The following is a 17,130-nucleotide window of genomic DNA, read 5'->3' as shown; positions in this document are numbered from 1 at the left end:
TGCACAAAGTTGCCCAGCGAGGGCAGTAGGTTGTCCAGGGCGGGAACTAAGATGCTATGTGAGGGCATTTTCTTGCCCAAGAGTGGCCCTGGGTTGCCCATCAAGAGCACTGGGTTGCCCAATGGCTGCATCAGGTTGCCATAGCAGCTGCGGGGAGTTGCCCAGGCAGAACCCGGTCACTGAGCACCCTGTGCCCGTGGCAACACTCCCCTGTGTCACTGACACAGGCACCGGGGATGCTGCAGCACCTGGCAGTACTGCCACCGAGACCGACAGCACAGTGGTGAGTAGCAGCCCCCCCGGGCACCCCCAAGTCTCCGGAGCGCACCCTCCATCTAGGCAGCTAAGGGTGAGTGTGTGCCTTAACTGGGAGGGGAGGACTAAAAAAGCAGGTATTTCTCCTAATCCCCTCCCCATCCCCCTATATCTCTTACATCATCCAAACATACCCAAACTAGGTGTTCGGCGGCTCCCAGCGTGTGTCCATGTTCAGGGGAGGTAGAAAGTGTCACCCTGGGATGGCTTATCCTGAGGGGGATGCAGGGGCATTTATTTCAGCTGGAAATGCAGGGAAAAGTAACTCCAGTCCATTCCCAAGGTTTTTTCCTCCCTTTCTTAAACGTGTGTCTGTCAGCATCTGAAAGAGAATAATTTATTTGCAGGGGTGAGAGCCAGGGAAGCCGTCTCTCACTCTCTGAATGCTGTTTCTCAGGTATAAATAAGTGGTGTGGAGCTAGGGAAAGCACAGTCATTTATCCCTAGCAGGGACAAAAGGGCTGAAATGACTGATTTGTGGGAACCGGCACACACAGTGGTTTTTGTTGGACCTGAGCACAGACATTTTGTCCTCGATTCTGCCAAACTGGCTCAGAGGGTCGTGTTTGTGAAAGTTTTTTTGCTAAATTTGAGGGTGTGAGTTTCCCGCTGCCTATCCCACAGCCTCTTCGGCCAGGCTGGATCCTGGGGCGAGACTCAGTGCCCACAGCTATGCTGCTCTCAAGTCAGGTACTGGGGCAGCCCATGCCAGCATGGCCAAAATTGGGCAAGGCTTGAAAATACAGTCCTCAAAGTTCAGTGATTTCCCAGCTGCAGGCTGTGCACTTTTCCCCTCTGACTCATCCCTATTTTTCTCCAATTTGCCCTAGCTAAAGGACCTGTTATTCTCCTGCATTTGCCATTCGTTTATTTAACAGCTGCATTTCAAGACACTGTTCATCTGAATGCATCAAACAGTTACAGGCACCGGTGACGCAAAATGTCTCTAGGTCACCTGTCCCCATACCTGGATGTTGAAAAACGTGCAGTTTAATGAGTTGTCTGCTCATCACCCGGTGTAAATGGGCATGGCTCCAAGAGAGTCAACGGGTTGCGAGCATCTGGTATTAAAGAGGGTTACCATCGGTGTACAGTAACAGCAGCTCACAGGCAGAGCCTGCCTGTTTCTGTGTGTCTCCCATCTATCGCCTTTTAAGCTTTCCAGTAGGAAAGTGTGAATCCTTGGTCCTGCCCTTGTCCAGAAAGAGGCATTCTTTGTTGCACAGGTGAGTAAAAGGAAAGAAACTCTCTTTCCCAAGGGTTTTATGATTTTAAAAATAAGCCAGTCTCTATCAGCTTGCCTACATGTGCAAAGTGATCAGGGTAGCCCAGGAGGAGCAATTAAACCTCTAGTCATGTGATTGCTTCTGTGGATACTTTTTCTAGAGTAAAAGTGAGTTTATTTCATGTGAACATCATGTGAACATTTTTAAAGGAATAAAGTTGATTTCATGCTGTAACAAATAGGATTTAGCACACGCTTCATGTCAAACCCCCCTCCCATGCAGGGATCTTGTTGTGGCACACCAGTGTCCTAACCTTTCACTGGGGCTTTAAGCTGGGCTGGGAGCAGTGGGGACAGGATGGTTTTAGGGGAAGGACAGGTCCCTGCAACATGGCAGCTGGCTAGAACAGCCATGGGGACTTATTCTGTCTTGTTGTGACACCCCACACAACAACTTCACACTGAGCACAACATACCTCAGATTAGGTGTGTTAGGTACCTTTGGTGGCCCTCTGCATTATATTTCTGATAATAATTGATGGATAACCTCAATCTGAAAAGAGAATAGCACCCACAGTGCCGTATGCAGTTATTGGTAGCAAAATCTTCCTGTGTGGCCATTCCTCCTAGGGTTACTGTAAGGCTGGCGTTTATGAGCCACTCTGAAAAGACTTTGTGGGATATCTCCTGTCTAAGCACATTTATTTTATATCGTGTGAGCCATAGGCATTTTTCTTCCTTTGCAAGTCAAGACATGGCTGTTCTTTTTAGGTTGAAATAGATGGGTTTTTTTCAAATTTGGATATAGTCCTGCAAAGCTAGGCTCACCTGCAGACTCATCACTTGAGCATTTAATGCAAATGAAGATAGAGATGATGAGGATGGAGTCCCTTGCCCACAAATGGTGCTGAGGTGGTAGCAGCTGTGTGTCCAAAGCTATGGGGCTGGTAATGGAACTTTTAAAGAGAAAATTGTATCTGAAGTATTATAAGATCAGCAGATATGCCAGCCAAAAGAAACAAATGAACAGCAGAGAATCAGCTACTACAGTTTCACTGGATTGACAGACTTAAGGAAAATGAAGGCATAATATCTGTCATTCTCCTTAGCAGCCATGATTTGTTTCTCTCTGCATTTCAAGAGCTGATGCTAGATACTAACAACAAAGTCAAATCCTTATATATACATATGCTTGGGATGCTGTCAGAAGGGATTTGCTTTCAAGAGTTTTAGGCCTGTACAGGCAATGTGTGGGTGCTGTGTGCATCACTGTTTGTATTATAAGTTGCATGTGTTGCTGTAAGAAGTAAGGCAAGTGCAGGAGCCTACTGAGTGAGATTGTCTTCTTCTGTGTCCTTTGTGCAGGACACGTACCTGAATAGCAGCGTTCAGGAATGGAGCTGGTTGGCTCTCCCTTAACAGCAACATATGCCCATCCAAGATCCACACCTACCAAGTTTCTGCCTGCCATCAGCACCATGGCTTCAAGCTATAAGAACCGTTTTCCTTACTACCCCTTGCCTCAGAGCTTCAGCCTCCCCTGGATGCCCAGTGCCTACTATAAAACAGCTGCCATCAACCCAACTTTGGCTCCCTTTTCCAAAAGCTCCCAGGTGTTAACCCCCAGCAAGATGCTTCCTTTTGTTTCCAACAGAACAACCCTCTTTACCCGGTACACCCCTGATGACTGGTATAGGTCCAACCTGACCAACTACAAAGTGTCGGAGACTTCCCGGCACAATGCAGAGCGTCTGAGAGTCGATACCTCCCGCATGATTCAGGATAAATATCAGCAGACAAAGAAAACCCAAGTAGAAAGCACAAAAAACCTGGGAGAGCGTGTCAATGATATAGAATTTTGGAAGTCAGAGCTCTGCCGTGAGCTGGATGAGATGATCGGGGAGACCAATGCACTCACAGACATGAAGAAACGACTGGAGAGAGCCTTGGCTGAGACAGAGGCCCCTCTCCAGGTAAGCACGCTGTCCAGTGGGCTGCAAGCTGTAGCCTGCTGCTGAAACATCTGCAGCCATTCAAACGTCTAATTAAGTTTCATTACAGCTCCGTAATGTCTAGAAAGTTTTTATTAAGAGACCATTAGTTAAGTTAGTAATAAACAAATCCCTGGCCATCTGCTGCATCCCCTATCAGCACATGCTGAGCACATCAGAACAGTATTTGCTTAACTAAATATTTTTGTAAGCGGTATATCCAAAATCCTGGTTTGGGAGACAAAAGCCCATGTCTTACTACGAGGCTCAGGTGAGGTCAGCATCAAGGCTGACACAGGTCCCTGCATTCAGCTGTGGTTGCACCAGGGACACGTGTGCTCCCTCATGTTGATTTAATGCTGATGTTGCAGCTCGGCTGCTCGTTGTCAGCTAAACCAGCTGCCCTGGGTGCTTTTTTCCCATGCTGTCATCTCTGTGCCCACCTATAATTTCTTTTCTTACGTTACGTGACATGGGGACCATCCCTGTAGGGAACCCTGACCCTGCAGCCAGCAGTTATGCCATGTCCCCAACAGGTCGCTCAGGAGTGCTTGCTTCACCGGGAGAAGAGGATGGGCATTGACCTAGTCCATGATGACGTGGAGAAACAGCTCTTCACAGTAAGTTTGGCAACACAGATCAGGTGTTAACCTAAACTACCCTAACCAGGTTTTGCAGCCCGTTTCCCTCACTGGCTCCTTAGAGCTGGTAAGGTGCTAAACTCTGCAAACCCCCAAAACCTCCTGGGCCAGGGGATGGCATTCCCCCCCGCAGCAGCATGCCCACACGGTGTGGGTAAGACTTGCCCTTACAGAGGAAGGAATAGCTGAAAACCAGTGTTTATGTAGCATATCGGGGTCCTTTGTCCCTCTTCAAGGAGTTTGTGAGACTGTCCTGCCTTCCAGAGCCCTGCCAGAACAGGATCTATATGTATCTATGTCACATATGTATGATGTATCTCTGTATCTATATCCCATACCTATATATATTACACACATATGCACACACAGATATGGAGAAGGCAGCGTGTGCCCGACAGCTTGTCTAGTTTTCCCAACTATATTACTTGGTCTAATAAAAGATATTACATCTACCCCCAGCTCTGCTTTGCTCAGAGCAGCGTGGCTGCAGTAGGACTGCTGCTATGTGTGCTTAGGCAATGTATTTTATAGAAATCATAAAAACGTGCACTCCTGCCTGCCTTTATATAGTCTGCTTTAAATTACGAATAAAAAGCAAACATGATGAGAGTTGGCACAGAAGATGGGATCCTAACACAGGGTACAGAGAAATACAATCACTGCAAAGGCATCATGAAACTGGGAAGGAAATTGCAGCCCCTGGGACTGTGAAGCCACTGCTCTGTTAGAATATTTTTTCTTATGAGTCAGGCCCTAAAAAATTAAAAGATTAGTTTAAAGGTCATGAGATTTTAGGAAAATAATCAGAGCTGGTATCTCCATAATGGCATTTTGGATTTTAAGTGTTTGGGACACATTTAGGCCGTGCTTTTCAGCTGGCTCCTGCAGACAGAAGGGCTTAAAAATTACTGGGTTTGGAGCACTAATCACCTGCCTCCAGTAGCTGGGGCTTCACAAATGCAATAGATTTGTGCTGAAGTGAAGTGAGCTGAGAGCAACACGCCTTCCTCTGGTGGAGCTGAATGTTTCTTAGAAATGACTGGGGATTTACACCAAAGTCAAGTCTGTCTCCTCTTGTCCCATATAGATGAGATTTCTCCCTGGGGAGGAAAACATTTTGGGAGTAAAAGGGGAGATGCTGATTGGGGGTGGGGATGTGTGGCGCTGCTGGTCCAGGGAACCACTGTGTCTGTCTGTATCTGATCAGGATCTGTCCCTGTCTCCCTATAGTGGAACTGCCCAGCACTTGACATTGATGTCAAGATGAAAAAACGCTTGGCGACCCACTCTGAAAGTGAATTCAGAGGCCATGGCTGTGGCCACAGCACCCTTCTGTCCCCTCCCGGTCACTGCGCGCTGGCTCAGCTGCACGAGCAAGTGCGCTGGGCTTGGGGGGCACTTTCTCCACTCTCTGTTTGCCTTGGGCAGAAAGACAAGCAGGCAAGTTCTTGCTATGTGCAAAGTTGGAGAGGCCCGAGGGGCTGAGTGTGACCAGGATGACTGAGTATGGACACTGATGGGGTCATGCTTTGCCTTTGCCCAGGAAGTTGACGTCGTCAGGTCCTGCCAGGAGAGGATGCAGCGGTACCTGGATAAGGCGAAAGCCCAGCTCGCGTAAGGAGGAGCCTCTTATCTCATGCTGTAGGGCTGATGTGTGTTTGCAGTTGTAATGTGAACCCCCAGCAGACCCCTACCTCCACCCAGAGCCTGCTGGCATAAAACCTGTGCAGGCTCCATGGGAAGTGGGCAGCGATGCTCGTGGGAGCACATGGCTGCCCAGATGGGAGCTGTGGGCAAGCAGGATGGGGAGGAAACCATTCCACCCGTACATCCCCACTGATGGCTGTTGTTTGTGTGTTGAAGGTCCAACAGGGCAGCCCAGCATGAGCTGGAGAGGGACCTGGCCAACAAGCAGGTGGCCCACCGCATCGATGACAAGTGCCACCACCTGAGGAACACCTCTGATGGCATCAGCTACTACCGAGGGGTGGAGCGGGTTGATGCCACGTGAGTGCACGCTGGGCAGCACACGAGCACCGAGCCGTCCCCGGGATGCATGGTGCCTCTCCCTGGCAGGGAGCTGGTTTTCCCCAGCCCACTGTAAAGGCATGTGTCTCTGCATGGCACATCCATCCTGCGTGGAGACGCCCACCTCGGAAGGGCCATTTCTCTCCGCTCACCATAAAGGGAGAACAACCCTCTGCTTTTAGCTGGATGCCAAACATCCAGCGGGCGAAAGCGAGTCCCACCTAATTAAACATTATATCAGGGTTCAGAGATCAGCCTGAAAATGAATTCAGTCCAGCACCTCTGCACAGCTCATTAAGTTTATGCATATTTTCAAAGATGTGTCAGTGCTTGCCTGAGTGCTCTTCATTGACGTAAAGTCTGGGGGGTTCACCCCTGCGTGGAGAGGGCCTGGCAAGGAGCCGAAATGGCACAGAAGATATAGAGAGCATGGTCCTGGGACAGAGTTCAGCTGCTTTTGGGTGCCAGGAATTCGGCTTTGGCTCTGCAGTAAATGAATGGTGACCTAAACCGGCACTTGCAGAGATATGCCCTAAGTGGCAAAGGGCTGAGGGAATAAATCTACTGCTCACACAGCTGCATGCAGCTAATGGAGGGGCATAGATTGATTCAATTTTTCTAATGTTTGAATAATTATTCACAGTAGAGCTCAGACATATTTAGACAGGCAAATGAATTGCAAAGGATTGACACTAAAATTCAGAGGGGGGTAAAATGTGCCGAGGATCAGCATGTTTTAAATGGAGCTTATGTGGTATTTAAGTCTTTTGTTGACCTTGTTCTGGACTACTGCACAGGCGTGAACTTCATCCTGAATGCACAGACAGGGAATTGAATATTATCTAATGCTCATTCAGTTTCATATGAAACTGAAATAAGTTATGAGCAAAATGAATTGACTGCAATCTGCGTGTTGTCGTGAAGCTGTGAATCACTTGGCACTTAAATGCCTTGAACGTCTAAATATGAGGTCTGATTAAAATCTGTTTTTCTGGGGGAATCTTTTGTTTGTCTGAGCTTTCATAAGTATCACAGTTGTCTTCACGAACATGTCATCATTTGATAAGCGTTACTGAACAAATGGTGTCCAGATGTTTCACTTTCATGTGGTCAAATTAAGAGCATAGATTTAATCTACATTTAATCCATGCTGCTCCCTGGCAGGGTGCTTGCCTGCCCACAGCCAGCTTTAGCAGCACGGGCTTACCGGGGGCCTCTCCTTCCCCCCTCCCAGGATCTCGGTGCCGGAATCGTGGGCCAAGTTCACAGATGACAACATCCTCCGCTCCCAGAGCGAACGGGCAGCCTCCGCCAAGCTGCGGGACAACATCGAAAACCTGCTGGTGGTGACGGCCAACGAGATGTGGCGCCAGTTCAACGCGGTGAACATCGCCCTCACTAACCGCATCGCCGAGACAGCCGACGCCAAGAGCAAGATTCAGACCCACCTGGCCAAGGTAGCCTGAACCCTTCCCTTTCGGTGTGACACCGTCACTTCCCGGTGACGCCACCCTCCATGCAGACCCGGCCCAAGAAGAGGAACGGTCGCCGCAAGATGCTGGTTATAGTATTGTTTCCTGTTTGAAACTCAAAGTACTGGGGACTTTCTTCTTGGAGCAGGATGAGTTGGCACTCTAACTTCATCTCAAGGGATACTGTATTTTGCTAGTGCATCCCAGCTGACAGCCTGGCAGCACAGGGATTTCCAGCAGAAAATGTAAATGCTGGTTGCATCTCCTGGTAGTTACTTCAGAAATGCTGGCTGCCCTGCAGAAAGTCTTTGCTGGGCCTCTGCTGGGGTGCCTGCCGGGGGGTTGGCAGGCCCGATTCTCCTCCAAGGACGTGCTTTCAGTCTCAGCGGTCTGTGTTTGCTACACGGTTACCCGTGTGTTTCCTGCATTGCTCTGCCAAGCAGAGGAAGTGGAGATCAGCGATGGGCACCTGGCTCGGACCGGTGGGTCTCATGGAAAGCTTCCTGAAAAGTGCTCGACACAGTATTGATTAACTGAGCGGAGACTGGGCTTGCAGCACTGCAGGCTGATGCCATGTCCTTAAATGAGGATCCATTAAAAACTTTCCCTCTATTAGTTGCTATTGATGGATGATCAGTTACTGAAAGCAGTAATTTTGGGAAGCTGGTAATTCAATAGATCCATCACTGCTCCAAAACCTCCTCTGATGTGACAGCAGCAGCAGCAGAGAGAGGCTTTTCCCTGAAGAGAAATATCTGCTGGATCTGTGCCTCAATATGTGGCAGAGTGACAGTGGTCTGAGCCCAGGGTCTGCTTATTGAACTTGGTTATTTCTGCAAACAGACAGGAGAAAAGGGAAATGATGTGGTCACTTGGCAATATCTTTTTAATTTATGCATGTGTTTCTTTTTCACGCCAGACACTGCAGGAAATCTTCCAGATTGAGATGAACATAGAAGCCATCCGAAAAGCCATTAGGGACAAAGGGCCTCCGTTAAAGGTGGCTCAGACCCGGCTGGATGAGCGCACGCGGAGACCAAATGTGGAGCTGTGCCGGGACACTGCCCAGCTCCGGTAAGGCAGGAGCGCAGGGCTGGCAGGGTCCTTGAGGAGTCACTGGTGGTTGCACTCGGGAGCATCACTGGATGACAAAATTAATCATGGTTTGTTTTTTTCTAAATAGTCCTTCCATTAGTGCACTGATATAATCAAAAGCAAAGAGCAGGTATCCCAGCCTTTGGGTGCTGGGAGAGCTCTGCACCTGCAAAGGAGGCTGTACACTATGGCTGGGTACAGCCTGATACCACCCCATGAGGGGCTGGATTTTTCCCACTTGGGTAAACCTCACCTTCTCTCCTGCCTGCTTCCCGGTGGCTGGATGTGCTCAGTTTTGAAGGATAAGCCCTTTACTCTCTGACTGGCTTGCACTGACAGCACTTAGTTCCTTCCTCTTGGGTAACTGCAAGAAAGGATGCACCATATGGAGAAGCAGTAAGGGCTGTCCTCCCTTCCCCTGGGGACCCTGGAAATCCTTTGAAGGAGGTAGTGCGCTCTTTGGGATTGCACCCCAAGGGGCTGTGGAGGAGCAGGCTGCCCTGAGTGCCCAGCAGCACTCCCTGTGAGGCACCCCGCACCTCACATCCCCTCCTGGGAGCCCTCTGGGCACGATTCCATGTGAAGTCTTTTAAAAGCAATTTAAAGCCAGCCCCAGAGCCTGTTTAGCATCTCGCATACCATTGTTTTTTCCATACTCCACTTGTTTCACATTCACTTTTAGCCTCTCCCAGCTGTCCTGTTTTGCTGTGTGTGCATCCGTGGGCGTGGGGAGGACGCCTGCACAGGGAAATCCATGAGGGTGAACCAACAAACCCGCAAAACCAAAGAGGAACAGGAAACCACAGCTGCTCATCCCTCTTCCCGGTGGCGAGAGCTGCCCCAGGAGATGTGGCTGCACATTGCTAAAGCCTTAGAGCAAACTTAACTATGCCTCCCCACTGAGGTCTGGAGGAGCTCTGCCCTTGGATTTCCCATGCATTTGCCAGAAATGGGGCGTCTGAGTTAGTCTGAGCACTGTGAAGGGGGAAATCCTGTGCCCAAGGGGCATGTCAGCAACACCATGCTAGAAAACACCCCGTGACGGGACTGTTAACGGGGGTTTCTTGCTGTTTTCCAGCCTTGTCAATGAGGTCCATGAAATTGATGAGACGATCCAGAGCCTTCAGCAGCGGCTGAGAGACGCCGAGGACACGCTGCAAATGCTGGTTCGTGCCAAGTCAGTCTTGGAACATGACCTGACCGTCAAAGCCAACTCACTCTTCATTGACCAGGAGAAGTGCATGGGGATGCGCAAGACCTTTCCCAGCACTGCGCGGCTGGTGGGTTACGTTTAGGCTGGGGTCAGCTGAACTCACGGTATCTGCTGCAGGAGGTATTCTCAGTTTTGCTAGGATGCATTCCCAGTTTTGCTAAGATGCTTTGAAAATACATGATTAGGCTTTCACTTCCTGATGAAAGCCCTGAGTAGAAATTAAATGATCACTTTGTGTGTTACTTGGTCTACCAGGACTTTTTCTTCCTTTGGTTTTTCTCTTTCCACTGCTCTTTCACGGTGTGCCAGAAAGTAGCTGAAAATATCCTGTATGTGACTAAGAGTAAATCCACCCACGGGGATTCATTCCTACCCTTTCAGTCTGTGACTTTAGGAGAAAAACTGTTGTGTCTTCCTCCTTTTGAGTCTGTCTGATGTGGAAAAAGCACAAGGGGAACTAAAGCTAGTTGTCAGAGTAATTAGCTGTTGACATCCATAAGGTATTTTTAGTGGTACAGCAGCAGAAACACAAACTATCCTGTAAACCGTTGCAGCATGTTCTGTTCCTAAATAGAAAAACTTGCATTTTAAGCTGATTTCTAATGATAGTTTTCTTGCTTTTGATAATTTTTAAATGTCATCTAAAATGTCAGTGCTGGGGTCTTAAACCGAGGAAATACTTTTGACTAGTTAATTGAAGAAAATGCTGTGGGTTTAATTTTGGTGAGTATGGATTGGTTCCTAATTTAACCTCTTGCATGTAGTTTGTTGGTGGAAGAACCAAAGCACTTTAAAGGTAAAAAAATGAATCAGTCCTTGAGTCAGCCATCCTGACTGCTGTACTATCTGCTTTCTTGCTGTAAATCAGACCTATTTTGCCAAATGTTTGAATTTTCAGAGGGATAAGTCTTTAATCAATCTGAGGTTCAGTGTGAAAGTCACTTTGCAAATTGTCTCCTTAGACTCACGTGTCACTTAGACACTCTTGAATCATTTAACTTAAGCAGAGTTGAGCTCAGCCTAAAGCCTGTAGGCACCAAGAACCCCAAAAGAGCCAAAGCTCTTCTCCCTCGGGAATCCAGGGCATGGACCTCCTGGCCCAGCATGGGGGCTCTCAGGAGCTGAGAGCATCTTTTCTTGTCTTGCATCCCCAGAGGACTCCATCTCACAGCACAGGTCCAGACAGACCTGCCTGCCCTCCCGACTGTCCCCGGGGCAGCCCCCAAGAGCCATAACCTGTGCCGAGGTCCTGCCCCAGCCTCAGCATCTTGGCAGGATCTCTCTTCACAGCAGCAGCCCTAAACAGGAAGCAATTGTCTTTTTAACCTTTTTTTTACTAGCACTTTTGTCTCATGGAGACTAAAAATAGATTTCCTCTACTTTGTGTGTATCTTGGAGCCGGAGCCTGTCGGAGACAGCAGCCACCCTTTCTAAAGAGAAGATACAACCATCAGAAGGAAAAACTGTCTAACTTATCATGCCTTCCCTTTCTCCATGTATCTCCCACCCCAAAATAAGCCAGTGGCATGTTGAACTCATAGGGACTTCCAGTTTTGTTAGCATCCTCGCTAGCATTTGTGCTGCTTTGTGCTGTTACTCTCCCAATGTTCCTTTACTGAAGGCTTCCACAAACCCTGGTGATTTTGGCTGCTCTGCTGTTTTGAAGCCCCGCTCCAGATGGCTGGTTTTCAGGCAAAGCTGCCTGTTTAATTTTTTGAGAAATGAGCCCCATGAATTTGTCCCCAGCTGAGTGCTGGGAAGTGGGGCACCCACAGTCCCTTTCCGAAAGGCTCAGGCTTTTAAGTAACTTCAGCAAAGTCCTGGCATCAGCAACAGCTTCACATCCATTTCACTTCCACCTTCATTTTTGAGTCACATAAAAAAAATATCTGAGCTCCGTTTTACTATGAGGGCACACCAATAACAGTCAGCACCCAAAGTCTATTTTCTCCAATTTTGCTTTCAGAGTAGCCCAAACACTCATCTTTCCCACCAGCCCAACTCCTCTAAGGCTTTCTCCTAATTGACAGTGTTTATGTGGTGTTGCAATTATCTGAGACTAAATTTTATGTTGCTGTCCTACCCTCTCAATGCTCCTTTACACGATATTGGCAATGCATTTCTTTCCTCTGTTTGAGCCATGCCCAGAGGAATTTCAGTTGCAGCTTCTCTAGTTTCTTTCACAAATACTTTCCGCTTTCTTGCAGCAGATTTCCCAGACATTAGAGAATTCCCAGGTCCCTCTGGGATTTCATTCTCTCCACACCAGTTTTCCATAACTTGATGATATTGATGTTACTTCTTCTGGTAGCCGATACTCTGAAATCCTCCCCAAGCACTTTGTCTAATCCTGTGTGTGCTTCAGTTTGAGTCTTTTTTTTTTCCCCTCTCACAGTGTGTCCTACGCACATCCCATGACGGGAGCCAGCCCTGCCACAAAACTCCTGTAAAATGGGTCCCTAGGGAGAGGAGGTTGGGTGAAATTCCAATAGACACGTGGTTTGTGGCAGGGTCTCCTGCAAAGGGCTGGGTTTGCCTCCCATGACTGAGCTGCTGATGAGTAAAGCTGCTCGGTTCGATCACTGCAGGGCTGGTTTTGGGGTTGCAGCCGAACAGCCTCTATCTTTGATGTATACCAGGTGCATTAAACAACTGTCCTGCCTTCCTGCTTCTGATGTGTGAGATGCCTTTGCTTTCGTACCATTAAATGATTTGCCTTCATAGATCACTTCTAAAGAGTATCCCCGCCTGCCTTGGCTGCCTTTCCGCACTGATGTGATGTTTCCTTTCTTTAAATGCCTTCGATCTAAAGAACGATGTGCCTGGTTTTATTGCTGCTTATTGCTGGCTTTATCAGCCAAGTTGCTGGAAAGTGGAAGTTTGTGGAAATTCCTTAGCATCCCATAGCCATATTCCCACCCTCCTGCATCATTCCAATAAACCCTGCAGAGCTGGGTTTGTAAACTAATTGTTTACTGATTGGAGGAAAGAAAATAAATTAATAAAACCAGGACAGCATTGCTTCGTGCAAGTTAAGCTTCATGTCTGTCCAGGATCCAGTTGAACAGTCAAGGCCAGTCTGTCAAGAAGCTATTCAGAAAGGAGGCTTGGGTGTTTTTGTTGTCTAAGAAAAGAAAAATCACTGAATGTCCTGGAGGAATCTGATATGAATTTGGGTGAAATGAGAGCTTGCCAAAAAACATGTTAACAGCATATTGCATAACTAATGCAGATTATTATGCTCGAGGGAGAGAGAATTCCCAAAACAGCATCAGCAGTCAGAAAAAAACCCAAGCTCATTGCTATTATGAAAAGAAAAAAAAAAGGGGGGGAACTTTGGCAAAATGCTAAGGAAAATTTGGGCAGTGTGGGATCATAGAAATGGCTGTGCTGGCTCAGACCAAAGTCCAGCAAGGCCCAGATTCAGCCTCTGACAGACCCAACAGGAGATGCTTAGATAAAAGCACCAGAACAAGGCAAGCACCCTGTGATACTTTCCCAGTCTACTTTCCCAGCTTCCAGCAATTAGTATCTCAAGGACTTCCTGAGCTGACAGGGCTGTCCTTGAATTTAATATCCCCCGATGGATTTGTTTCACATGGTCTTGTTCCAGTCGTTCTTTGAGCCCGTGCAGACTTGCAGTATCCGCTGTGTCCCTCAGCCGGGAGCTGCAGGGGACGGAGCATCGTCAGCCTCAGAGCATCAGTGGCCACTCTTGGGACCCTGCAGGAGACTGAAAAAGGGGCCAGACCTAGGACTGCTGAAGCCAAAGGTGTTGAACTCAATAGCTTGGGCAAAAAGGTGGCTCAAAGGTGGTTTAGATCTGTATCCTCTGTAGGTTCAACACAGGAGCTCACGACAGGTTGGGTCCTTTCATATGCTGCCAGCATGCAGGAGATGAGCATGAATCACAATTTCTCAAAGTATCTGAATATGTTGACACCGAGTCATGTCCCGGCTGGGAAGCTCCATAGGGGTTTTGTTTGATTTTTGGATTCTGGGTAAATTTTGGGTTCATTGAAGCCAGTGGGATTTTCTCCAGTGATTTCAGCCCGACTCTATCAGTGATGACAACTGGCTTGGAGTTGAAAGTAAAAAGTTGGACGAAGTTGGTTTTTGGGCATGAATGCAGCCAGGACTAAAATATTTTATAAATTCTTCTTGGTTTGGTGGAAAACAAATGTCAGGAAAAGTAAGTAAATGTCTCCAAGATGTATTAGACCTCTTGTTTTAGAAGTCTGATGAATTTAAATGTCTCCCCTTCTGGTTTTTTTTCTGCTTGAAATGGCTTTTCAAATAGCCATTCCACCAGTTTTATCAGAAAAGGTAAAAAACCCTCTCAGTGCATTTTGATACAAACAGCATTTTACACTGGAGAAAAGGCCTGTTCCTTTTGCAGCCCTGCCGTGGAGTAGCTGTGTGGCTCAGTAACCCGCAGCAGCCCCTCTTCCCGGGGCACGGCGTCCGCCTCCTCCCCGGCCGCCTGGCTGAGACCCAGCCGCGCTCGGTGCACATCCCTCCATGTGCTGGGGAAAGGGCAAGATCCTGGCAGCCCTCTGGGCCCCGCTCTCGCTGCCAGCTGAGGACGTGCTCTCAAGATGGAGAGCCTTCCCCCAACCCTTCAGCTGGAAATACTTCTTTAGATGGTTATTTCTCTGTGGGTGTGTGTATTTTTATATATATGTGCATGTGTGTTGTTTGGGGGAGCACTGTAAGTTCTCCATAAAATGCGAGTCAAACTGTATGTTGCTCTTCTCCTTTCCCTAGTTGAACAGTTGTTTGAAACCAGGATTTCTTCCCCCATTGTTCTGTTCCCAGCCCGACGTGAGCTGCAGGCTCACTGATGGCAGTGCAGATTTCTGCCCCTTCCTCTTTGCATTTCAAATCCTCCGTTGCTAATGGTGTCCATCACCAGGGTAGGGAACAGGAAGCGACTCCCTAAAATTGTGGTGACAGAGCAAAATCTTGGGGTTAAACAAGTTCATCCACAAGAAGACATACAGAGAAAATCTTGTCTTTTTGTGTAGCTTGAAAATGCTTGTTCTAAGAGTGGTTTCATTCACCTGGCCTGGGGCTAACACCAGGAAGGAGATGGTGTACATGTATGCTAGACCGATGGCAGCAGGGCCCATGATGTGCTGGTTCAGGTGATGCCACAGACACAGTCAAATGAGGCCTAGACCCTTTTCAGCAAAGTCCTCAAAGTCGTCACTGCCTTGTCAGATTAGCATCTGAGCCCCTTGAAGTGATATAAACCCCACCTTCCCTCCTGAATTCTGGTTATTTTATTCTAGAAATTCAAGCTGAAGCATCATTACAGTTTTAAGTGATCCCATGGAATAGATTCAAAGGGAGAAATCCACATTTTTTTACCCAGTGTTTATACAACCCATCAATCTTACAGTATTCCCAGCACAGCCTGTGGCGAATCTTGTTTGTACACAAAACATTTTTCAAATTTATTGTGGCGCCTGCTTTTATTTAGGCTGTGACAACCACTGCTAGCCACACTCGTATGGAGACTGAGCTGGGGCAGCCGGGCAGCTTTCGAGCCCCTTGATGGGAGCACTGTGCAATTCTCCGGCCTGCGCCAGGTCGGGCGGTGATGCCGTCTCTCCAGCAAAACCTCAAGGGCTCTGCTGCGAACATCTTCACTTTCTCACCTCCTCTTCTCCTGGCCTGAACAGTTGCCATCCGGCACCTCCGGTTGATGGAAGGCGCAGAGAGGAGCTTTGTCTCCAGTGCTATCACAAGAACTCACTGTGCTCCCTGGGGCAGCATGGTCCCCCGTCAGCAGAGCTGCCGTGATAGCACGTGTTTTTCCAAAGCCCTGCTCTGTTTGGATGTTGCACCTTTCCAAGAAGAGAAGTGTCTGAGGAGCATGGGAGTGATGTGCTCTTCTCTCCAGGCTTCTTCCACCGTTTCTAATCTGCAACTCTCAGCCAAAACAGGCTTCATTACCCTCAGGCTACTCTTTGCCCTGATTTGAGTTTCAGATATTTCTCCCGTGCTTAAAAAGCTGCTTTTGGCACGGTTTTCAGAACTGGAGCCGAGGTGGTTTTGCTCTCCCACATTCGCAGAGGAGCTCGGGTGCAGTATGCAACCCCTACACCTCCCCGCTCCGTTTTGGGGGAATGAGTCAGATAATTTATTCAGAGATGCAGCAGCTGAGATCTCAGACCTACAAACTTCAATCAGAAGATTGTCTCTAACGGCAGGCTAGATCGCAGTCCTTGGAGACAAGACCCTTCTCACTCTGCGTTTGCGCAGCCCCGAGCATGGTGGCTCCTTCTGCTCTGCAAGCAGCACAGGCGCTCAACCCACAGAGGCAAGACAGCCCAAAATAGCCTCATTAGTGAGGAATGTACTGATGCCGGTCCAGATGTTTTAGTCCTCTGGGGCTTGCAGTCACGGATGGCACTGGCTCCCGACAGCACGTGCAGCGGCAGGCAGCAGCGTCACAGGGGGCAGGGGGGTGGCAGCAGCAGAGAAATGGGTGGGTATTTTTTGGAGGGGAGGGCAAATGGCATCCTTTGAAACCAGGCTGGGCAAACCTGCGTGAGGCAGAGCCGGGGCTGCTGGAGTAGAGTTTGGCTCGGCAGTGTGGCGACGGGGCGTGCAGGCATGTACTGAAACAGGGGCTTGAGCAGGGTGTGAGGCCAGGGGCTTCGTTTCAGCTGCTGGCCCATCTCCCCCCCACACCCCCAGAGAGTGCTCTGAACTCCCACTTGCTGGCTAATGCATGTGATGGGACCACTTACACCAGTGCGGAGGAGCCAGCGCCCGTGCTGCAGGGAACACGCCTGTGCTTGCCAGGAGGAAGGAGCCAAGCACGCTTCTCTCCCTCTTTTCTCCCAAGATTTACAGTTTTGGTGGCTGGATGCCGAACTCCCTCGTCTCTGCAACAAAGCAGGACTAGTTTGGAGCTGGTGCGTGAAGAGGGGAGAGGTGATGGGGAGGTTGGTGCTAGTGCTTAAGACTCCCAGGAGCGTGCAGGTCTCCTGTGGGGACTATTGGCGCGGGGGGGGGGGGGAGGTTTATTTCAACAGATTAGCTGTGGTTGAGGCATGAGTGAAGGCTGCCGTACTGGAGTGCAGCCAGCCCTTCCTCTCTGAGCACCTAAGATTTTGGAAAATCTCACCCTCCATTT

At 48.7% G+C, this 17,130-nt stretch overlaps 1 protein-coding gene across 2 annotated transcripts in view; it reads left to right on the top strand.

The window, feature by feature from the left end:
* Window positions 1–10,576, top strand: part of TEKT3 (tektin 3) — a 52,191-nt gene extending 41,615 nt beyond the window's left edge. For both annotated transcript variants that reach the window (XM_052808094.1, XM_052808095.1), the window contains exons 2-8: window positions 2,906–3,513; window positions 4,068–4,151; window positions 5,716–5,786; window positions 6,036–6,179; window positions 7,435–7,657; window positions 8,592–8,746; window positions 9,846–10,576. In XM_052808094.1, the coding sequence (XP_052664054.1) occupies window positions 2,935–3,513; window positions 4,068–4,151; window positions 5,716–5,786; window positions 6,036–6,179; window positions 7,435–7,657; window positions 8,592–8,746; window positions 9,846–10,062 (1,473 nt within the window). In that variant the 5' untranslated portion in view covers window positions 2,906–2,934 and the 3' untranslated portion in view covers window positions 10,063–10,576. The remainder of the gene's footprint in view (window positions 1–2,905; window positions 3,514–4,067; window positions 4,152–5,715; window positions 5,787–6,035; window positions 6,180–7,434; window positions 7,658–8,591; window positions 8,747–9,845) is intronic.
* Window positions 10,577–17,130: the final 6,554 nt, after the last annotated feature.

This window comes from Harpia harpyja, chromosome 14 (assembly GCF_026419915.1).
Source record: "Harpia harpyja isolate bHarHar1 chromosome 14, bHarHar1 primary haplotype, whole genome shotgun sequence".
In the NCBI taxonomy this organism is placed as follows: Eukaryota; Metazoa; Chordata; class Aves; order Accipitriformes; family Accipitridae; genus Harpia; species Harpia harpyja.
Note: the sequence above shows the minus strand (reverse complement) of the source record. Positions and strands in the feature narration are given on the sequence as shown.